The following is a 25,669-nucleotide window of genomic DNA, read 5'->3' as shown; positions in this document are numbered from 1 at the left end:
CTATCACTAAAGGGCAAATCTCGTCTGATTACAGTGTCCCTGCAATGAATGAACTGAGACACAGTCAATAACCTGAGCATAAAATCAGTGGAAAATAGAAAATCTCGTCTTGGCTTCAAACCACAACACAATTGAATTCAAAGGTCAACGTCAAAGTCTCTCTTATGATTTGTTTCCTAAAAGCCACTGTTTATAATTCAGCTACAAAAGTTAGAAAATATGCCCAAACATAAAAACTTCAGATGAGACTGCAGCAAAGTTACTGTAGTGTTTTTGTTGTTGCTGTTTGTTTGTTTTCATGCACCTGTCAATTTTGAGAATTTTCTATTCAGTCTAATATAAAGAATTTTATCCCAAAATATGCTTTTTTGCTTTCACACTTTATAATTTTTTGTTTTTAGTTTATGCCTTTTTATTTATGCCTTTAGTTTTGTAACTGTAATACAATTATTTTGTACTTTTTTGTTGATATTTGTACATTTGCTGTTTTCTCAGAAAAAATCTCCTGAACTGAGCCATAAATCTCTACTTTAACAGCACTTACACCAGACATCACAATTTTATTCATATCTGGATTACGAAGGGTTTTACTGAGGGAATTGTCCATTCATAATTTGCCTGATTACATAGATTTTATTCTACAGGTTGTTCACATTTTCTGAAGTATGGCGTGATTACCAAAATCCTCATGTGTAAAAGCCTTTGACTCTTAAAAAAAAAAAAACAACAACTTTAAATCTGCTATAAATGTATGCAAATGCTAACAGACAGTGGGGAAAATAAGTATTCAACAAGTCACCATTTTCTCAGAAAACATATTTCTAAAAGTGCTGTTGACTTGAAATTTTCACTGGATGTTAGTAACAACCAAAGAAATCCATATATGCAACAAAAACAAAATCAATTGGTTTAGAAATTAAGTTATGTGTAATAAAATAAAATGAGGTGTAGAAAGGCAGTGAAAGCCCAGACAGAGATGAAATCTCTCAGTAGTTCTTCAGCAACTCTGCCCTTCATCTTTGTAAAATGTAAATAAATATTAGCTGCTTCAGTCCAACATCTGCATTTCAGTAAGTCAATGATCAAAACTCAGCTCTTAAATACTTTCAGAGAAAGAAAATCAAGCTGTTGAATGGCCCAGCCAATCACCTGACTTGAATTCAATAGAAAATATAAAATAAAGATCAGATTTGATAAACAAGACCCACAGAACCATCAGGATGTTTACACTCTGTTGACGTCTGTGAAAGTATCCCAACTGAGCAATGGATGTGACTTCATTCTCCATATGAAAAGCATCTTTAAGCTGCCATCACCAAATTTTTATATAAAGAATTATATACATTTCAGTAGTTCAGTTCTTTCTCCTTGTGTCATTCCTTTGTTACTACATATTATTATATATTACATATTATACCAGTTTTTTCAGATTTTGTTGCTGTGTAGTTTTATTTTTATGTTTGTATTGTTTGGGGTTTTTTTTTACCAAAATTTGGTTTAATTCTATGTCAAAACCTTTAGAAATATTTTTCACAGGAAAAAAACATGACGTGTTGCATAGTTATTTATTCCCACTTTATATAAATATAATGAAGTAATGCCTCATTTACATTTTTTAAAATAATATTTAGAGAACTTCTAAAACAAACAAAGTTTGTCATTCTGAGTGTAATTGACCAACTGGGCAAGTGTGGTGATAACAAAGTTATTTTTTACCCTGTTTACCTGTAATGTCTTGCAGCATGACGTTTCGGCAGTTCATTTCTGTTGTGTTTTTTCCCTCTTTCTTCTGGTGAACTAGTCAGCAGCACTTGGCGGAGCTGCTCATCTGGTGAATTTCTGCAGCACAGACACAGTGGCAGGTTTGCTGATGGCACAGCGATACTATGGGTGTCCAATGGCCGGATTCTCCATCCCTGCTGCAGAGCACAGGTAAAGCACACACAGATTATTTCACAAAATCAAGTACGAATTTAGTGTTGTGTGAAACATCCTGCTAAAATCCTGAGCAGTTGAAAGAAGTCAAATTTCTACCATAAGCTATTAGTTATTCATTAATCTCAAAAGTTCATTAGACTTTGTTCAAACCATTTGTTTATGTTGACTAAAATTAAAAATATAAAAATTGGCTTGGAATGAAAAGATCTGAAAAGGTCAAAGGCACTATTTTGGCGTCTGCATCAAATTACATTCCCAAATATGATTTTATATACATAAAATGCATTCAATGCAAGTAAAAGTTTCTGCTTTAAGATTCCAAATAATTTTATGGAAAATAAATGGGTGAAATTACATATCCCGTATTCTTTCAACATAACAGATGTATTTATAAAGTCAGTATGTCATCGACATTTTTTGTTCTCAACTAACTAATGAGATTTCTTTTGCTACATAAACACAATATAGCTATTGTATATACTATTGTTACACTAAATGAAATTATGATTGTGTAAAAATATGTGACACTCTTTAGTTTTTGTCTTGAAAGCCTGTCTGAAGCCAAATTTAGTTTTAATTAAATAAAAGTAATTAATTAATTATTAATCTTGGTTATACATTTAAATATTAAACATTATTTGGCAGCATATTTATTTTGCACCATTCATCACATAAAAGTATTAATATTCCAAGTGTTATGATACTTTTGTGTGTGTGTGTGTGTGTGTGTGTGTGTGTGTGCGTGCGTGCGTGCGTGTGTGTGTGTTTAAGCTTAGATCCCCCTAAATTAGGCTTTGATCCTTTTTTATAGTGATTGCATTAAACACTATGTCTACTGCAATCAAAAGAAGTTCTCCTTTCGAGAAACTCCTGTGTGCTCTCATGATTGAATGATTACGATGTTAATTTTTTGCTGAACCGTTCCTTTAAGATTGACAGGGCAGCGACTGAGCCAGTGTCTTCATATTTGCTGTTAAACACCTGCTTGTTAATTTGCATTTGTTCCGTTGATTCTAATTTGTTCTATTAGTAGCTCCACATTCATCCGTCTCGCAGCTGTAGGGCCCTTTGTCTATGTGCTTGAGTGCTGTTCCCAGTATAGCACGCTCTCAATCTTTATTTTAGTCAAACAATGGCTTCTGTGACGTCATTACAATTTCGGATTTAAGTTGTTCAATGATCACAACATTCATTTATCAGTCAAGCAGACGATTCAGTGAATCACTCTGTGATTTTTATAGCTCTACATGTAAGGATCATTAAACACCAGTGACTCATTTGCTGAAAATGATTCTTTCTAATTCTTGTCTAGCAAAGCAAGACTCATTTGTTTTAATATCCTTTAAACTATATAAAAATAGATTTTCTTCTCTTTTTTTTACAGTGCAATATTTATTATAAATGATTTAGCCATGCATGTAATAACGTTGGCCTGAGACTGTTTAAGCTTGCTATTCTTTCTATTCTTCTTCTGAGTTAGAATTTGTAAGCTTTCGTTCTATGACTACCAAACCTGACCTTCGAGTTGTTCTGTTGAACCAACTTAGGGAGATCTAAACAATAGCAAGTTTCCAATGCCGCTGTAAACGAGGGCGTGAAAACTTATACAACAGATACTGTAGAGTATGCAAGCTGTCCTTTCATTAGGGAAACTCAACCCCTTTTCTGGAACTTGTAGAATCATGCTAGACGGATGATGTTAGCAGTTTAAAATGTTCTAAATGTGTTAAATTATACTAGCAATTTGCTATCAACATGTTGCACAGCAGTGATAATTGATGCTAAGAGGTGTGTATACTATAGTAGAAAAGTGTGTGTGCGTATTATGTATGCTACAACATGTTAAAGTGTTTAGCGCAATGGTGCTATCAATGTGTTAATCATAGTAGAGACATGCTAACAATGTATCTAAACCTATTTTCATTGTTAAACAATACTAAAACCATATATATAATCATATAATGGCATGTTAGCAAATCAAGTGATGTTAGAAACATGTTAACAACAGGAAAAGAAACATGCTGTCTTTATTCAAACATGTTAGTTGGATGCTAACAGCATGTTAAAGCAATATTTTTAAATGACTTTAGAAGTTAACCACACTCGACACACCACATTTTATTTTTAGGAAGGTTTATGGAAACACTGTGCTAAATTATGATAGACATGTGTTACATGATGTTAGCAAAGGTTAGCAGCATGCAAAAACATGTTAGCATCATTTTTAACCATGCTAACAACATTTAAATCCATGTTTAAAAATGTGAGCAATATGCTAGAAGTTTGTTAAAAGATTATAGAAGCATATTAGCACCATTAAAACACATTCTCAAGCTACCATTGTTAGATGACTTTTTCTTATTAGGTTTTCATTTTGATGGTGTTGCATGTTAGAAACTTAACAGCTTAAACTTCCATACATTAGTTAGCAATATTAAAAACATTCTTACACGGTTTCCCTTACGTTACATATACGATACAAAGTGGGGAAGAAATGACTTAAAATAGCTTAAAGTACTAGCCTATAAAAGCATTTAAAGAAAGCCTGTCACACATTAAATTTGCTAACAACATGTTATCAATAAGTAAAGTCATGTTAAAACCATGCCAACAACATAGTAGCATTACATTGTTGCTTAAACTTTGCTATCAGTGTATTAAATCATGTTAGAAACATGCTAATAACAAGCTAGCACTGCATCAAATCATGTTAAAAGCATGCTAACAACATTGTAGCATTGTTAAAGTTTGCTATCAGTGTGTTATATCACATTAAAAACATGCTAACACTGCGTCAATGCATTCTAACAGCGTAGCAGAGTTAAAGCTTGCTATTAGTGCGTTAAATCATGTTAGAAACATGCTAACATGTTAAGTTGTGCTAACAGTGTTTTAAATCACATTTTTACTAGCTTTTCACAAGTTATTAGCCTTTCAGTTGATTTAAAGAAAGTTTGTTTAACTTTGTCTCTGTAGTACCATCATCTCGTGGGGACGGAGTAGGGAGAAAGATGCATTCGAGTGTCTTCTGGACCAGTTTCCCTCTGGACCTGTAGCAGTGGTTAGCGACAGTTACGATATTTTCAAGGCTTGTAAGCACATCTGGGGGGACAAGCTAAAAGAGAGAGTGATGGAGAGGAGTGAAGATTCCGCCCTTATTATCCGCCCAGACTCCGGAGATCCAGCTGAAACTCTCTTAGAGGTGTGTGTATCATCTACTAAGTTTGTGTCAAGTGTTCACTGCTGACTTTAAGCTAGCTGTTACAGTGACTGAACTTTATTTTTGGTGAAGTAAAGATTCGGACAAGCTGCATTTTGAATGATGTGGGCTTGTAGGATTAAGATTGCATCTGCTGCTATATTGAAAGCTGTGCCTGGGAACATTGATTTTCTTTCTCTCTTTCTTTTTTGCTTTCAGATTGTCTTTAGATTAGTTTGTTTCTTGGTTTTATTTGATGAATGAAATGGTGGTGAAATTGATTACTTCCATTATTGAATTTTTCTGTGTACTGAAATGTGTCTCTTCTGTCTCACATTTAGGTGATAAAGATTTTGGAGGAGTGTTTCGGATGTTCTCTGAACTCAGTTGGTTATAAAGTGCTTCCGTCATACCTACGCATTATCCAGGGGGATGGAATTGATTTGAACTCGATTAATGAGGTAAACTAAACTATGGAAAGACATAGACTAGCCTTCAAAACGTTGGGATCAGTAGTTTATGTTTATGTATATTTATAAATATATTTGACTTGAAATTTTCACCAGATGTTAATAACAACCAAAGAAATATATAAATGAAAAGAAAACAAATCTAATTAGTTTACAAATTAAGTTATGTGTAATAAAATTAAATGACACAGGAAAAAAGTATTGAGCACTTGAAGAAAGGGAGGTGTAGAAAGGTAGTGAACGCCCAGACAGCAGCTGAAATCTGTCAGTAGTTATTTAGTAACCTTGCATGGTTACTAAAGTATGTAGATTTGTTGCAAAGTAAAAATTGGAATTGCTGATGACTCGTTTTTTAAATTTAGCACATACTTTTTTATATTATTTTTTGGTATATATTATATTCACAAATAGTTATGTTACACATTGTATGTAATGTAATTGGCACACTTTTAAAATGGGTAAGTATATTGCTGTTTCACAATATTAGTATGTTAGCAGTATTTTGATTAATTATAAATTATTAATTATTATTATTATTATTATTATTATTATTATTATATTATTATAAGTATATTATATTTATTATAATATAATAAACTTTTTTATTATAAGTTTTACTGAGCTCAGACTTTTGAACAGTATAATTAAAATTTGATCCAGTGTGATTTACAGTAGCATCCAAAAGTCTTAATAGTCCCGTGAAGTGCTTTGAAATTTACATTTTTAGTCTATGTTTGATGTAATCTCTAACTGAAAATAAAGAGAGGGTGGGACATTGAGTAGGCCCTCCCCTTTTTAAAAATGAGCCAATGGTGTTTTGTTTTTGTCAGTGTTTTGCCAGTGAGAGTGGTTTAGATCAAGCACATCAAATGGAAAAACAAATGAGAAGCTTCTTAAAGGGATTGGTACATGTCAGACACTAGAGAGCATTTGATTGGTCAAGCTTTAATGAGAAACTGAAATATGAGGTGACATGAAAAAAAACGTTGATCCATTTAGATGGAAGTGACAAACCGCAAACTTTACATGTTTATATCTCCTAAATCCGATTTTTGTCACTGTTTTGGAGCACACCAACATAAAGATGTCCTTAAAACTAACAGAATAACATATAAAAAAAATATTTTAATTGGACGAGATCTTTAAATCAATGATTTATAAGCAGACATCATTTGAAACTGTAACGAAACAAAATATTATGATTTTGATGGCCATTTAAAAAAAATAAACTCTGCTATGTAAAATGAATAATTAATCTCAAGTGAAGTTTCCAAATCTCTGATCAATAATCAGATATGTGACATTGATAGTGAGCTTACGGTTTTACTTTTTGCGTTTTACACACACACACAAAAAACGAACTGAGCACTTTTTCCATTAAACCAAAGGGACAAATTAAGTATAAATAAGATGTGCTAAAATTCATGTTAATTTTTCAATTATCACACAAGTTGCAAATTGTTGTGCAAAGTAACTCCAAATCAGATTGCTGTAATGAGTAATTAAGATAAATGTGTTAATTTGGAGAAATGCAAAACTGAAGCGTTTTCACTCTGTTCTCAGACTTTTGAACCACACTCACTCAACTAGCGACTAACTATGCTACTGCATAATAATTATGCTGACACAAGTTGTCAGACAATGTTTCACTGTGTCTTAATGTTCATCATCCATTTATGACTGATTATAAACATTATTACTTTGAATGTTTGATAAAATAGATGTTAGTCATTGGTTATATTCCGTATTGATCATGCTTTGTATTTGAATTGTCTTTTTTGGCTAGCGTAGATTCTGCAGAAACTGAGTGATGAGGGTTGGAGTGCTGAGAATGTGTTTTTCGGTTGTGGAAGCGCACTCCTGCAGAAAATCAACAGAGACACACTTAACTGCGCATTTAAGTGCAGCTACGTGGAGACCAGTGGCAAAGGCGTGAGTTGTTTTTTTTTTTATTATTGACTTCTTGTTTTATAGAGGTCAAAAATTGTTATGTAGCATGATGTATTTCTATTATGATCAAGTGATTTTTGTTTGTGTAGATGGATGTCTATAAGCAGCCAGTGACGGACCCATCTAAAGGATCTAAGCGTGGTCGTCTCTCTTTGAGAAGAAACTCTGACGGCTTCATTGAAACGGTGGAAAGAGGAGCTGGCAAACCAGAGGAGGTTAGATCAGCTGTGTACTTGTAAATTATTTACAGATTTTCATAATTTTTTTATATTATTATATTATATTTTATATATATATATATATATATATATATATATATATATATATATATATATATATATATATATATATATATATATATATATATATATATATATATTTTTTTTTTTATTCTTTTTTTTTAAATGTCCAAATTAAAAGTTTTTTTTTTTTGTTTGTTTGTTTGTTTGTTTGTTTTTAAGGAACTTATCTTCCAGTGGGCTAACTTAAATAATCTTGCTTTTGCTTTAAAAAGTAGATATTTGGACTAGAAACAAGACAAAAATTCCAAGTAAGAAAAGCTTTGCAAAAACCTTATAAATACAGCGATTAAATACAATTCTGTGGCTTCTGGTCAACTATTATCAGACTGGACATTGCATATTTGCGATGTAACTATTGCGAATGCACACATTGCTATATTGATGCTGAATTGATATATTTTGCAGCCATAGTTTGAAATGCAATGAAATATGAAATACTGCCTCTTGAAGTGCAGTTAGATCACAGAGTGGGAACAGAACTTTTAATCCCAGTTTCTTTGTAAATCCTATCTTGCAAAATAACAAGTAAAATTCCCTGGCAAAGATGAATGAGCTGTTAGAAGTTAGTTATTAAAATGGTTTAAAAGGTGTTGAAAAAAATCTTTGTCAAACAGCACTTTGGAAATATTTTTAAAAGATTTACAATTTCTAATAATTTTGCCTTTAACTGTATGTACAACAGTTATGGCATAATGATCATTGATTTATATGCCAGCCCTACATTCATCCAATGTATTTTCCAAAGCAGAAGCCATTTTCTCTGAACGGATTGAATTTAATTGGAATCTGATTCATTATCCTTTATACTCTCACCAGCATCTTTATTAGGCACAAATTTTCAATTGCTTGTTGATGCAAATATCTAATTAGCCAATCACATGGCTTTATTTAATCATGTAGATGTGGTCAACCTCTTAAAAACACCTCTTAAAAAATGTAACTGTAAGCTGCGCAAACCCGTTAGAGCGAGTGTTTATAAGAGTCGAGTTCCGTGAAGGAGGTTTTGTTTTGTGTTTACCTTATGATCAAAGTTGTTGTTCGTCCACCAGTTCCTGTACAGCTACTTGTACATTAGTGTAGCGCTCAGAAAAAAACAAAATACCAGTGAAGAAACTTGACACAGAGGAACATAAACTCCTTATTGACAGCTAGCGTTTCGGAGGTGTTATTGCAGAGCAACACAAACAGCACGCAGAAGTATAAAGGCACGACAACGCACAAGGCATGCTTATTGGCTGTTTGATTAAACTACTCATTTAAAATGAACAGAAATAACAGATTTCTTGGTTTTTTGGGACAACTTAATTGTTTATGTTCAATCCACTTAAATTTGTCAAATTTGACCATTTAACCTAATTCCTTCATGTTCTCCCAACACATATTGATTGTGTGGAACCCAGTATTTTTACAGTGTATAGTTACAAAGTATCTAATCAGTGTAGGCATGGGCCGGTGTAAGATTGTGACAGTATGATAACCTTGGATAAAACCATCACAGTATTACGGTATTGTGATTACTGCTCTAAAATAAACTATTTTCAAATGTCTGGGAAAAACTTTTTCCCACATTGAGCTTAATATATTTTATATTAAGGAACATTTAAAATATTTTGGAACAGTAGTCTTTGATGTGGAGGGTCCTTTTCTGTTGGAGATACTTTTGTCCTAAAAAAACTAATAAAATAGTGCCAAAAAAACACACAAAAAAACTGTACAAATACCGTAAGAAAAGTATAACAAAAAATCCTGGAGGTTTTAAAACCTTGACTTTTCCAAACCACAGTAAACCTTGAAACCGGTTATCAGCCCTTGCCTAAGTAAGTGTAATTAGATTGTGTATTCAATGAAAAATAAAGGGATTACTGTCCTTTTTATAATTCTTAATTCCAGTTAGTTAAAATGTGCTTACTTTGTCACAAATCTCGAGTTTCTTGAGTTTCTTTCTTCTGTTGAAATGAAAAGAAGATATTTTGAAAAATGTTGGAAATTGGTAACTATTAACTTCCATGGTATTTGTTTATCCTACTTTGCAAGTACTACTTGTTTATCCTATTTTAAAAATTACCAGTTTCAAACAATTCTTCAAAATATCTTCTTTTCTGTTCAACAAAGAAACTCAAAAGATTAGAAACCACTTGAGAGTATGTCAGTTCCCTTTAAGGAACAATTAATTTAAGAAATTACTATATACTTATCTATATAATGTATCATTAACAAATATCTACATTTTTTGTCATTGTCATGAAACATTTCAGATGCATATTATATTTAACTTTTTAATTTTTTTTTCAAAGTTATTCTGTTTAGTAACTAAAGGATGCTATGTTTATTATTAAAATGCATAAGTATGAATAAAAAAAATAAATAAAGGCTAGGGCCAAGGAATTAGAAGTTTAATTTATAGGTATTTTAGTAATATTGATGAGTCAAGTGGTTAAATTCCTCATTAGTTAATTACATTACTTCTCAGACTTTTCAAAAAAGAATTTTAAAATATAACTTTAACAATGTCATAAGTTATTAATTACATTAAAAACAGGCTGATCTACCATCTCAAAGCTTTCAATAAAATAAAATAAAATAATATCCAGTTTGTGATCCTCATTTAAATGATCCCCTTCCTTTATAGGACATGCTGGTGACTGTGTTTGAAAACGGGACCATCCTGCAGGAGTACACTCTAGATGAGATCCGGAAAGCTGCTCAGCTTAGGGAAGAAGATTTGAGCTCTTCCCAGCACAACAGAGAGGACGGCACAACTCTGGACATCCACCAAAAGCACATAATGAACGGCGTGCACTAATATATACAGTATGCACAGACACGGTTCTCTATGAACACTGCCCTCTACAGACCAACCACTCACACACGCTCTACAACACTCAGATGCCCATCTGCATTCACGTATGGCAGTACTTCCAGTACACATTTACATATCACTTCTGACTTGCGAGGCAGCCCATACATTTTGCATCGGTTGCCATATATACATATTTTTTATTAGTTCACTTTCTCTACTTTAAGATGCCAAATTTACTCGTCGGTGCTTCAGCAGGAGTATATTGACCACAGGGTTTGCATTTTGCATTTTCAGTCAGTTGCAATATTATTAAAGGAATAGTTCACCCAAAAATACATCATATATAAGTGTGTACTATGTATGTTTATGTACATAAGAATATACACATGTACAGAATCTAGAGAAATGTACAAAACAAAATAATTACTTGCATTTATTAATAAATTTATATTATATATAAATGCTATGTAAGTATTTTTTCAAGTATACTCTTAATTGATGTGTATATTTGTACATACATATATACATAATAAACAATTACATTACCCACAAGAATATTATGTAAACACCAACTTTTCAATAATTCTGACTGAACAATGACTCTCAAGCCTTCCAAAAATTATTCGTTCCTTTCTTCAGTAGAACAATAAAGACTATTTAGAGCTAAAATGGTGGTTCTTTGTTATTTATATAATGCAAGTCAGCAGATACCAGCACTTTAAGAGTCACAAAAGCACACATAGGCAAAACTAAACAAATCCCTGATTATATATTGAGGTTGAAGTACAATTATTAAGCGTTATTTACAGTTTCTTAATACACTGTTGGTCCTATAAGCGAGTCAATTCATAAAACCTCAATATTTCATCAGGAACCATTGGAGTTTACTATGTTTTGCCTGTATGTTTTGTTTGTTTGTTTGTCTCTCAAAGTGCTGGTAACCATTGGCTTGCATTTTACATTTCATAAATCATCAAGAACCATGGTTCCATCTAAGAAAAAACGTGTTCTACTAAAGGAAAAAAAATCACCTCAGATGACCTTAAGGTAAGTAAATTAATGGTCCATTTTAAATGTATGGTGAACTATCCCTTTAAAGCAATGTCTGGCGGTATGTTGATAAAAACGATGTAATAATCTTGTCTGGGTTTCTGTACCAGCGGTTTTCCCAGTCTAGGTTTCTGATGTGGAGTACATACCATGAAAATGCAAAAATTTGATTAAGAAATCAGTATGCGTTTCACTTTTTGGATATTTTTAGGGTTTACCGTTAAATAGTTTTTAAATGTACCCATAATGCTAGATAGCAGGTACACATTTTTATGCTATTCAATTCTCTTGTTGTTTTTTTTAATGTATAGATGTAGACTTGGAGATGATTAGCTACATGCTTTGCGTCTTTTGTTAATTAAATCTGTTTCCTGCACTGTAAAAAGTGATTAGTTGATTTAAAATGTACCTAAAGTACTAAACCTGTTGCCTTCATTTTGAGAATTATGCACATGTCCATTTACCTAACCATTTTAAGTTGATTCAACTTAACAGTTCCAGGTTACTAAAGTAATGAATCGCTTTTTACAGTGTGACCTTTCAAAGTAATATTTTTGTTGTACATATACCTTCTGGAGATTTACCTATGACAAGGAATAGATTCAAATGGTCTAAAGTACTCTGATAATAGAGTAAATGCTGCATAGACTGCTTTTCTTAATAACCGTTAGTGTGTTATTTGGGTTAAGTCCTCCATCTGAGATTCACAGAATACATTAGACAAGGTTCTGTCTTCATACAGCTGCTGATGGTGCCTTAAAAACCACTCAGACCTCAGTGCCGGTTACTTTTGCTTACTTTTCCTTTTGGTCCCCTGTCATTTTTAACACTTAGTCTTGTCCATTACACTCATCCTTCCCTATGCTGTCATTCACATACAGTTTGAGTGACTCACATATTAATGATTTTTTTGCCTCTACTGCCTTATGTCTTCAAGTATCCGTCATATGTGCTAAATGAGACATGCAGTGGGTTTAATTCCAGAGTACATTGATTATTGTCATCTTAGTGTTCAATCATGGAAATGACTCACTTTTTGGGGTTGTTCCAGACATCTGAAATGAAACAGTTACCTCTTTTTCTTTTTTTTTTTTTCTTTTTTTTTTTTACCAAGATTGTATAATAATTTGATGTGATGACCATTACACTTAAATAGCATATATTCTATTGTGTAAATACTCTTTAGGTGTAGTTTGAATGATAGATTTTATTTTGAAATTTTAGAGTTCCTTTTCTTTTTTATTTTACAAAAGTGATATTTTGAATGATGAAAAGACATTATAATAAATGCAGATTGAACGTCATTTTTTTGATGTGTGTGTCTCTTCTTTTGACTTCAGGGTGTGTTTGGTCAAATTTAGAAAGGAAAGGAAATAGTAAAGCTTTTGTAAATTTGGGGAGGGGGAGCAGTTTTGCCATGACGGTGCCAGGATGTCTGGATTGTGTCCCAGTTTTTAATTAGATAAAAACACTGTGCCCTTTTGGACAACAATCTTCCTTCATAGCTGTCATAGCAGAAATGGAATGGAATGCCAAATGAAAGAATGTGACTTCCAGAATGAAGACAGTTATGTGTTAATTTGCTCTGCATGTTGTTTTGAGGTGCGCAAACTAGACTGAAGAGTCTAAAAATGCTGCTTAATTGTTCAAATGTTGAAGGATTTTTCATTGTAGTAGACTATTCGGTAACACTTTATAATAACTACACACTATAAATCATTTATTAAGCATTAGCAAATAGTTAATTCATTATCTGTTAAGCATTAACTCTACATTAATAAGCGTTAGTAAGCAGTTTATAACTGCAGCTACAAATGCTGTATTCTTGACTAACAAACATATTTATAATGTGCTTAATACTTGTACTTTCATACTTTAATGATTTATTTTTCATTACTAAATTAGGTATTGCATTATTTACGAACCATTTGTATTTAAAAGTAGTTGAGGGTTTTTAGGATCATTCAGAAGGAGTTATTAAATGATTAATAAACTATTGAAATCAATGTTTATATGTCTTATTATTCAAGCATTTAGTAATGGCTACTATGTATGCTATTAAATGCTTTATTAACTTCATCTAGTTTTGTGACCTAATCTTATAACTACACACTATGAGAAGGGGTGCTATCCTGCTGGAGATTTTGCCCTCACATGTGGTTTGTAATGTAAGGGGCAGCACAGATGTCTTGATAACTCAGGCTGTTGATGTTGCCATCCACTCTGCAGATCTCTTGAATGCCTCCATAATGAATGTAACTCCAAACCATGATTTTTCCCTTCAACCAACTTGACTGATTTCTGTGAGAATCTTCGGTTCATGTGAGTTACAAATAGGTCTTCTGCAGTATTTGTGATGATTGGGATGCAGTTCAACAGCTGATTCATCAGAAAAATCTACCTTCTGCCACTTTTCCAAATGATCAACTAGAAGTCAAGATATTATTTGTTGCTCTTACAACTGGGATCGATGGTAAGACTTTTGCCAGGTAGTGTACAAGATACAAGATTTTTTAAAAGTGAACATATTGCTGCTCGATGGATAGAGCACAATACATAAGACATCAGTGAGGAATTCAAGTCAAAGAGCATTAAAATCCATTGTGTTATAAATGGAATTGTTCATGTTTTTATAGTAATTAGTCCATTATAAAATTCAATTCAATTCAATTCAATTCACCTTTATTTGTATAGCGCTTATACAATGTAGATTGTGTCAAAGCAGCTTCACATAAAAGGTCACAGTAAATAGTAAATAGGAACAGTGTAATTCAGCTTGTAGTGTTTAAGTTCAGTTCAGTTTAGCTCAGTTCAGTGTGGTTTAATAATCACTACTGAGAGTCCAAATATTGAAGAGCAAATCCAACGATGCGCAGCTCTATAGATCCTCAACCATGCAAGCCAGAGGCGACAGCAGAGAGGGAAAAAAAAACTTCACTAATTGCGGAAGTGAAGAAAAAAAACCTTGAGAGAAACCAGGCTCAGTTGGGCACGACCATTTTAGTTTCTCCGCTGGCCAAACGTCTCGTGCAGAGCTGCAGTCTCAGTGGCGGAGGCTGGAATAGGCCTCAGCGAAGACTCGTCTGTCTCTGGAGCGTCACAGGAATCAGTCTCATGTTCTCCACTCTTCCATGACCATCACAGTAGCTGCTCAGGATACGGCCTGGTCCAGGATATGGAAACCTTGGGATCATCTCGTTGTTGGTCTTGGATCGAATCAGTGACTCTGCATAGTCTGAGGGCCTCGGGAAGAGTATCCCCAGGTGGAAATGGAGAATAAAGAAGATAATAAGCGTAGCTGCTGTTCATAGTGTATATCAACAAGATGCAGAACCTGTGTGGAAGCCCGCTAAGTGGTGCACTAAGTGTATGCTTTACTGAACAGATAGGTCTTTAATCTAGTTTTGAATTGGGAGAGTGTGTCTGAGCCTCGGACGTTATCAGGAAGGCTATTCCAGAGTTTAGGAGCTATAAATGAGAAGGCTCGACCTCCTTGTGTAATAATAATAATGCATCAGAGTGCCTCGAAGCAAAAAGGTCACTGGTTCAAGCCTCGGCTAGGTCAGTTGGTATTTCTGTGTGGAGTTTGCATGTTCTCTCTGCGTTTGCGTGGGTTTCCTCCGGGTGCTCCGGTTTCCCCCCACAGTCCAAAGACACGTAGTACAGGTGAATTGGGTAGGCTAAATTGTCCATAGTGTATGTATGTGTGCGAATGAGTGTGTATGGGTTTCCCAGTGATGGGTTGCGGCTGGAAGGGCATCCGCTGCGTAAAACATGCTGGATAAGTTGGCGGTTTATTCTGATGTGGTTTATTCCCTGATTAATAAAGGGACTAAGCCGAAAAGAAAATGAATGAATGAAAGAATGAATGAATAGCGCATTAGTTAATATGATTAAAGTAATGTTTTTATTATTTATTTTGAAATATTTTAAATAAGTTAATAAATTACCTATGACAATTTGTAATACAGTTTATTTACCTTCAGCTTACAACCAAATCAAGTTTGGTTTTTGGCCCTTCATAAGAAAATGTTTGGCCACCCCCGTTATACACATTCATTTCATGTGTGAAAGAATGAAAAGAGTTGCTCTTGAGATTATGCAATGACATCCTATTGGTATTAATAAAAATCAATCTACAGCTTTTCAGATAACCTCCAAAATCAGGGAATGTCTTGATTTTAAAGTTTCACAACAAACACATTAGCCTGCATTGACAATCAAAAGGATTAACGCATATATATATATATATATATATATATATATATATATATATATATATATATATATATATATATATATATATATATATATATATATATATTCTAACATACAGCCCCTTTAAACAGGCTCTTTAATGTGTAAGAGTTCCCGCACAGCAGGGTATGAGCAGGTTTGTTCAGCTGACCTTGTGCAGCATATTTGTATAATGCAATTTTGTCCACAGACCAAAATAGTCACACTCTTTCTATTTAGACATGGCTACATTCGTGTGTCAGTATGCTTGTGTGCATTAGACGTTATTTTAAATACTATCTTAAATAACCATTTTAAAATGATATAGTATGGTACAAGTTTCTTTATTTTTAAGGGTCTATCAATGTGATCAAAACTACACTAAAACCAGTACTTTTCAGTAATACATTTTCAATACATTAATGCATTTTAAAGTCATTTACTACTTTGATGGCAAAGCTGGATTTTTAGCAACATTTCTCCTATCTTAAGTGTCAGAAATAATTACAATATGCTGAATTGCTGCTCAAAAGTCAATTCTTATGAAAGTTTTAAACCGTTTCATTGTAGTGCAGTCACATTTATTTATGGAAACAAGTCAGTATACACTACCGTTCAAAAGTTTGGGGTCAATAGGATTTTTCAATGTTTTAAAATAAGCTTCTTCTGCTCACCAAGGCTGGATTTATTTAATCAAAAATACAGTACAAATTGTAAAATTGTGAAATGTTATTGCACTATAAAATAACCATTCAGAAGTAGTTTGTAATTTTATTTAATAATTTATTCCAGTGATTTTAAAAATGAATTTTCAGCTCATTACTCCAGTCTTCAGTCACATGATCTTTCAGAAATCACTCTAATATTAATTATTATTGTTGTTGTTATTATTAATATTATTATTATTAATGGTAATAGTAATAAAAGCAATAATGACTGAAGTAATAATTTCCTTTGAAACTACATACAATAAGTAATAAAGGAATACTTAATAAATAAGTATTTAAAAAATTAACATGTTTTTTTTTTTTTTTTTTTACATTTAATAAATGCCGCCTTGATGAACAGAATAATTTTATTTAAATTTTAAAATAAAATTAATCATTAAAAAAAAAACTGACCGGTAGCTTATGTACTGCAAAAGTAAATCCATAGGGAGCACGGTACTTGAATTAGCAACACTTTAAATTATAAAAATGCCAGCTTTTATCATTTTTTAATTGTTTTACAATAGAAAACAACAAAAAACTGGTTTGACTCTAATGGACTAGATTATACAAGTAACACTCACTGTACTTTCTGAACAAACTGTAAAACCTAATGTTTTGTCTTAGCATCTTTTTCTGGGTAAATGTGCTTACTTGGGAATCAAAATAAAATTTATTTAAAAACTTATTTAAAACTTTAAATATTTTAACATTTGTAAAAAATAAATAAATAACAAAATCTAATTACTACTGTTTAGTATCTCTGAATTTTTTTTTATTTAATCACATTTTTCAGATATATTGTAAAACAAAATGAGTGAATTAATAGAATGTGAAGCATTTAATGCATTTAAGAATTTAAGAATGTGTACTCTGATTTAAGACTTTAGGGCAGCAAATTGTAGAAGTGTGAATTCATCATTTTTAAGAACTTGCAAAAAGTCCTTTAAATGTTTTACTGACACTTTTAATCGATTTAATGGATCCTTGATCAATGACATTATCAATTTATTTTATTCCTCCTAAACTTTTGAACAATACTTCAATAAAAATATATTTCTACTGTTTGATTTTATTATTCCATCTGATTCAAATGATTCAGCGTTGTTTTAGACTTTACAGTAATGAAAGGGGGCCCTCTATTGATCATCTGAAAAAGTGCACTTCTGAACAATATTTACATACATTATCACAGTTAAGCCATGAACCCATGTATAATTCTCATTATATTTTATTATATATATATATATATATATATATATATATATATATATATATATATATATATATATATATATATATATATATATATATATACACACAACAAAGTAGCTATAACCTAAAATGAACCCCAATCTTTCCCCTCATGTTGTTCTATTCATGTCTTGCCATAAAAAATGCCACAGAGTATATAAGCCTCATCATTCATAATCAACTCAATTATGCATTCCATCTATATGCTGAATCCAGAAAATGCAAGCTAACATGCAGGATTTCCGCGGTACGCGGCTGATGTTTGCATAATAAAACAGCTTACTTTTGTCATTGAATATCAGTCAGACATATTTTAAATCACCACCGTTCGCTGGTCTCAGATCAGGGAGTGAATAGCGTGTAGAAGAGCATCTTCAGACTGACTATCTGTTAATTGGCTAACACTGCCGCTCTTGATAGGCCGCTCGGCGCTCATTGGATTAGTTGCTAAGCAACCTATTTGCCAAGCGAGTTGTCATGGATTCAGATGTTCCGGACGCCCTCCGAAATGCTCTGCTAACCACTGATAACAGGATGAGGAGGTGCAAAAGAGACACCCCAGCTCTATGACAAGCCCGTTTCACATTTATAACATAGACTAGTATTTATTTTCAAGATGCTATTGCTTGTTATAGTCCATTTATAATAGTATCTATTACATTTAACGGTTAAATGACGGTTCTCCCAAAAATGCAAATTAGGTCATGTTCACATTAAAATATCGTATTTTGTGTTCAACAGAAGAAAGAAACAGAAAAAAAAAGATTTTTTTACAACATCTCATACTTCAAGGTCCTGTGAAATTAAAAAAATATATATATGTTAGTTTCAGTCTTTTATGGATATTAGCAAGTGTGCTCCAAAACAGTGATAAATTGTGTGTTTAAAAATATATACAACAGATATAAACAAACAAAACTTGCAGTTTGTCACTTCTGCCTAAATTGTACATATAAGCATACTTCAGTTTCTCATCAAATCTTCTTGACAATTAAATGATCTATAGTATCTGACATGTCCAACCCCCTTCGAACATTTTTTAAAGGGAACAAGCTACTCTTTGTCACACTGTCTTCATGTTTTAGTTGAGGCTCTGTCAAACATCAATAAAAAAATGCATATTTCAAAGCATTTCACAGGACCTTTAAAACCGCACATGGGAGAGTAAGGAGATACTAGTAAGTATGCATTACATATAATTAGTACATTATCAGGTAATAGACTAGACCTCAGTCATTAGATCCTGATATTTTTAAGATTTTTAAGCTACTTCCAGTACACTTGTGGTAATTAGTAATTTCTTTATTTAGTTATTTAAATCAAACAACATTTATTAAAATAATAATCATTATTATAATATTAATACTATTGTAACAATTGCATTGTTACTAATTATTAGACACTAGTGTCTTTTGTAATTAGTACTAGTAACAATGTAATGAGTTTTTCAATCTTATATGCTAAACTTTGAGCCATTTTTGCAGAACAGTAGCCAGGTCAGAATAGTGATGCTGGTCGAGGAAAACGGTTCCTGACTCACTCCTCCAAAACACCCCAAAGTTTATCAATAATATTTAGGTCTGGTGACGATGCAGACTAGGGGAGATGTTTAGCTTTACTTTCATGTTCATCAAACCACTCTGTCCCCAGTCTTGCTGTGTTTATTAGTGCAGGGATTTTCAACCTTTTTCACTTCGGGGCCCACCTCCTTTGAAAATTTTTCGAAGGCCTACGTCTGACATTTTTTTCTTAAACTGTCTAGAGAAAATTCTTTTTTTAAACCTTTATTTATTAGCAAAACATTTATTTTGCTTATACTATTATTATCTTTTTTTCTACATCATTTTATAAAAAAAAACGAAACATTATATATATCTGTGTGTGTGTGTATATATATATATATATATATATATATATATATATATATATATATATATATATATATATATATATATATATATATATATATATATATATTACAGGCAGGCATAGATTATTTTTTTAAATCTAGATTCATCTCAGAATTAATAAATGGCTCATTTGAATTCTGCCGAAGGCATTCAGAACATGTGTGCTTCCCAAATAATAAGTCTTTGAGAGTGGGTTTCTCAAGCCAGGTGGCACATTAGACCAGGGGCTCATCTATTGTTTCCAAAAATGCATCACAGACTGCTTGAGAAACTGTTCTACTATAATGATTGGTGATATAAAAATTGTGTCCAATAAGATGTACTTGTGTTTACTAACTGTTTATTTAGTTAAACATGGATTTTGAACTGGGCCTACATAAGCTCCAAACAGCGATTATTGATCACTTTAATCCGACTAAAGTCCAGTTTTGAACTAAACAGAAATGGAATTAAGACATGGGGAGTATGCATATATTAGTGGCATTATTGAAGTAAACACCATGATAAACTATTACATCATGTAGGACTTTTCGTCATATTTTCCGACAAGATCTGCACACGCTGCTGTCAGTAAAGGACTGCACACACACACACACACACACATTGTGAAATGTGGAAGTTTTTTTTCTTTCCATTCCGTTATTAAATTACATAACACTCTCACCAGTCCTTACTCCTTATTTGTGTCTAATACCTCAGTTCACCAAGCTTGAACTTTCCAATGCAGCAAACTGAGAAACTTCATGCACGAGCTTGCGTTTCTGGTCTGACGCATTTGCGTGTGTATGAATGGAAGTCTATGGAAAGAAAAGTCCAATGTGACTGCAGCTTTACTCTGATAATTAAACCTTCACGCTCTGCTCTTACTGGTGGAATGGGCAATCAATGAAGATTGGTGACCAGGCTGGTCAAATTTAACCATGAAACCTCCAACTCTAAATGGGCAAGTGTTTCAGTTTCATTGTCCAACCCCTGTAAATAAAATAAGTAGTAGTACCAGAATAAGTGTCTGAATTACTGTTTAATAAATAAAAATGTAAATATAACTGCTACTAGCCACTATATCAGAGATGCCCAAAGTAGGCCCCGCGGGCCAAAGACTGCCCATGGAAACCTTTGATTTGGCTCGCCATCCCATCTGAAAAAAGAGGGAGCATGATGTGGAGGTGGTTGGGGCGAACTGCTTTGACAGCGATTGTGATTTCGAATTTAACGTAACCTTTAGTTTATTTGTTTTATTGCTAAACTACAAAAAGCGAAGTGAAATTAAATTATTCAATTAAATATTTAGCCTAAGATACAAATTATACTGCATTAATTAATATGATTTAAAGCAACATTTTCTAGTTATTTTAAATATTATCAAATTAGTAATGAAATTACCCATGGCAAATTTAATTTACAGTGCATCCGGAAGGTATCCATAGTGCTTCACTTTTTCCAAATTTTTTTAATGTAATAGCCTTATTCCAAAACGGATTAAATTAATTTATTTCCTCAACTTTTTACACACAATACCCCATAATGACAACGTGAAAAAAGATTTTTTGAAATTTATTAAAAATAGAAAACCTAAAAAGTCACATGTACATAAGTATTCACAGCCTTTGCTCAATACTTTGTTGATGCACCTTTGGCAGTAATTACAGCCACAAGTCTGTTTGAATATGATGCCACAAGCTTGGCACACCTGTCTTTGAGAATTTTTGCCCATTCCTCTTTGCAGTATCTCTCAAGCTCTGTAAGGGTGGATGGAAGCGACGGTGTACAACCGTTTTCAGATCTCTCCAGAGATGTTTAACAGGATTCAATAGGTCTGGGCTCTGGCTGGCCCACTCAAGGACATTCACAGAGTTGTTGTGAAGCCACTCCAATGATATTTTGGCGGTGTGCTTTGGGTCATTATTCTGCTGGAAGATGAACCGTCGCCCCAGTTTGAGGTCAAGAGCACTCTGAAGCAGGTTTTCATTCAGGATTTCTCTGTACATTGCGGCATTCATCTTTCCCTCTCTCCTGACTAGTCTTCCAGTTCCTGCAGCTGAAAAACATCCCCACAGCATGATGCTGCCACCACCATCCTTCACGGTAGGGATGGTATTAGCCTGGTGATAAGGGGTGCCTGGTTTTCTCCAAACGTATAGCCTGGCATTCACTCCAAAGAGTCTCATCAGACCAGAGAATTTTGTTTCTTATGGTCTGAGAGTTCTTCAGATGCCTTTTGGCAAATTCCAGGCAGGGAATGGCTTCAGTCTGGCCACTCTACCATACAGGCCTGATTGGTGGATTGCTGCACAGATGGTTGTCCTTCTTTAAGGTTCTCCTCTCTCCACAGAAGAACGCTGGAGCTCAGATAGAGTGACCATCGGGTTATTGATCATCTCCCTGACTAAGGCCCTTTTCCCCTGATCACTCAGCTTAGATGGCCGGCAAGGCTCTAGGAAGAGATTTGGTGGTTCCAAACATCTTACACCTTTAGAGCAGCAGAAATTTTTCTGTAACCCTCCCCAGACTTGTGCCTTGAGACGTCTCGGAGGTCTACAGATAATTCCTTTGTCTTCATGCTTGTTTTGTGCTTTGACATGTACTGTCAACCCTGGGACCTTATATAGACAGGTGTATGCCTTTTCAAATCATGTCCAATCAACTGAATTTACCACAGGTGAACTCCAATTAAGCTGTTGAAATATCTTAAGAATGGTCAGTGGAAACAGAATGTACCTGAGCTCAATTTAGAGCTTCACGACAAAGGCTGTGAATACTTCTGTACATGCAATTTTTCAGGTTTTTTATTTTTTAATAAGTTTGCAACAATTTCAAAAACTCATTTTTCACATTGTCATTATGGGGTATTTGTGTAGAATGCTGAGGAACCAAATGAATTTAATCCATTTTGGAATAAGGCTCCAACATCAAAAAATGTGGAAAAATTGAAGCGCTATGAATACTTTCCGGATGCACTGTATATATATATATATATATATATATATATATATATATATATATATATATATATATATATATATATATATATATATATATATATATATATATATATATACTTTTTGTTTTTTCCACAACCCTCAACCAAGTTTGCTTTTTGATCCTTAATAGGAAAAAGTTTGGGCACCCCTGCACTATATAAACAAAAAGTTCATGTTTTTCAAAACAACATATTCATTGTGGTAAAAAAAAAAAAAAAAGTTAAATCACCATTGAGAAAATGTCTTTTGATTAGTCAATAATGTGAAAATCTACTATCTTAAAAAAAGTAGTAGTTTTATAAATAGATACAGGTTAAATATTAAAACAGCTTGCCATATTCTCCAGCTCAGGGTGCACACTGATGTCTGTGTTGCACCTGTCTGACATTTGCCATTGTTAAAATGTCACCTGTGAGGATGCGCGTCTTCACTTGTGATGCTGCATCATGATAGACAGTGTGCATTGTGTAGACACAAACGTGAACAACACTCACTATCATCTGTTCATATTTGCGACGGCAGTTCACAAAGAGGAGCAAATTGTAACATTATTGTGTCTGCACGTCTGCTCATTATTTGGTTTCTCTGATTTGTGCTCATTTCACCCCCGGAATGCAAATTTTAATCCTGATTATTTCCGCCAGATTAGTGGTGCAGAATAAGAGGAGGGATAATGCATTTACACACAGCACAATTCCACAATATTTTATGTTTAAGCGTATTTCACTTGCTTTGTGTTTTTGGCGTGAGTGTGGTGATTGGTTTAGCGGGCTTGTGTGAAAATAGGAGCTGAAATCAAACTGAACATTTAATGCTGAACCATCTCCATTTATATATGTAGAGAGATGGTTGTCAAAAACAATCTGAAATTCAAAGAAGGAAGTGCTCATTCAGAAACAGCCAGAGGGTTCAACATTGCAGCACCACACCAAAGGTTTCACTTCAGTCCAACAAAATGGTTCCCTTTCTGTTAAACAGCAATAAATAAATTCAATTCATGTTTATTTATATGGCACTTTTACAATGTAGATTGTGTCAAAGCAGCTTAATACAATACAATGCAATACCATACAATAGCAAATTATGCCGTTGTTCTTGTTGTTTTAATAACTTAGTTTTTCATAATTCATAATTTCAGTAGTTAACCGCTTCGGACACTGTGTCCATTACAGTAGACATCACATGTCAGCCTATTATTTTGTGGTTCCTAAGCATTTCATTTAATTTAAAGCCTACATTCCATGAGAGTAGACGATTGTCATCCAATCAAATGGTGGTAGGGTTAGGTATGTTGTAATTTGAAATTTTTTTTTACTACATTGAAAAGCAGCATAGCATCACTTCATGTTAGACACAGATGTAAGCCACATTTATAATGTTTTTATTCAGATTTATTTATATGTTTGCCAATATTTCATAGATTGTGTGTAAACAAGAGGAAATGCACTTACTAATTAAATTTAAAATCTTTTGTAACATTGCCAGCTTTAGATCAGGATTTTTTCCAAATATGCCTGTCCATTAGGGAGGGGCAATGGGTTCAAAATCTGTTATTGACATTAAATCTCCTGTAATGCTGATTGAACCTTTATATATATATATATATATATATATATATATATATATATATATATATATATATATATATATATATATATATATATATATATATATATATAAACTATATCGATGTACTAATTTGTTGCTGAAACAATTTTATAAGCAAAATATACAGATCTTGAAGTTTTTGAGCATATAACAGATGGAAATATCTCAGATGTGGACATTATGTGGAGTGATGAGCAAGATGAATTTAAAATTTGTTATAAAAGGGGCAATCTATACATCAAAAACCTCAAAAATAAATTGAAAATATAACAATGTTAATGTTTGTGATTTTGAAAATAAATTTTCAGACATACCAGCAATCATGTTTTTTTTTTATTATTATTTTATGTTGGTATAATGTGCGGGAAGTACAACTGTTCTGACCTGATGTCCATTGAAATGAAAAAAAAATTATTTAATGGGTGTTGAATCTTTATTATTATAATTTTAGTCTCAGGCAGGCGACGCAGTGGCGCAGTAGATGGTGCTGTCACCTCACAGCAAGAAGGTCACTGGTTCGAGCCCTGGCTGGGTCAGTTGGCATTTCTGTGTGGAGTTTGCATGTTCTCCCCGTGTTTGCGTGGGTTTCCTCTGGATGCTCTGGTTTCCCCCACAAGTCCAAAGGCATGTGGTATAGGTGAATTGGGTAAGCTAAATTGTCTGTAATGTGTATGGATGTTTCCCAGTGATGGGTTGCAGTTGGAAGGGCATCCGCTGCATAAAACATATACTAAGCCGAAAAGAAAATGAATGAATGAATGAATTTGATCTCATCTATAAGAGCTAAAGTTAATTTTTTCATAAATTTTTGTTACATTTTTCAGAAAATTTAACTCGAACGTAATTAAGGTCTGAATTCAAGTTAACTCTAAAATCAAAATTGTTGTTATTTACTTGTGTTTTTTTACTCATTATATAACTTTAATACCCTGACGTTTTCTGAATGTGTGTTTATTTCTTCCTAACATTGTTATTTCATTAAAATTACAAAACACAAAGAATTCTAAGTATTTCTAGTTTGAATGGGATATATGCACAGGGACATTTTTGATTTTCAGTAAGCCAGCCCAAGCGATTCCGGTGAACTGTCGCACCATTACAAAATCGCCACGTTTACGATCTGATTTATTTAAAAATCAATGACCTTCACTGCATGATTGATAAACGAAATAAAGAGGGTATACTGGACAAAAAGCACTGCTTTAAAATGTATTTTTCTACGCCATGTCTGTAAAATATGGACATTTATTTTACCACAGTATTT

The 25,669-nt window shown here is 33.1% G+C and overlaps 1 protein-coding gene across 1 annotated transcript in view; it reads left to right on the top strand.

The window, feature by feature from the left end:
- The window catches only part of nampt2 (nicotinamide phosphoribosyltransferase 2), a 42,405-nt gene extending 29,392 nt beyond the window's left edge, over positions 1-13,013 (top strand). Inside the window, exons 6-11 of the mRNA XM_056468357.1 lie at positions 1,802-1,932; positions 4,915-5,140; positions 5,479-5,598; positions 7,399-7,539; positions 7,647-7,772; positions 10,489-13,013. Of these exons, the coding sequence (XP_056324332.1) occupies positions 1,802-1,932; positions 4,915-5,140; positions 5,479-5,598; positions 7,399-7,539; positions 7,647-7,772; positions 10,489-10,662 (918 nt within the window). The 3' untranslated portion in view covers positions 10,663-13,013. The remainder of the gene's footprint in view (positions 1-1,801; positions 1,933-4,914; positions 5,141-5,478; positions 5,599-7,398; positions 7,540-7,646; positions 7,773-10,488) is intronic.
- The last annotated feature ends 12,656 nt before the right edge of the window (positions 13,014-25,669 follow it).

Source organism: Danio aesculapii, chromosome 11, assembly GCF_903798145.1.
Source record: "Danio aesculapii chromosome 11, fDanAes4.1, whole genome shotgun sequence".
NCBI lineage: Eukaryota > Metazoa > Chordata > Actinopteri > Cypriniformes > Danionidae > Danio > Danio aesculapii.
The sequence above is the reverse complement of the archived record's forward strand: the minus strand, read 5'-3'. Positions and strand labels throughout refer to the sequence as shown.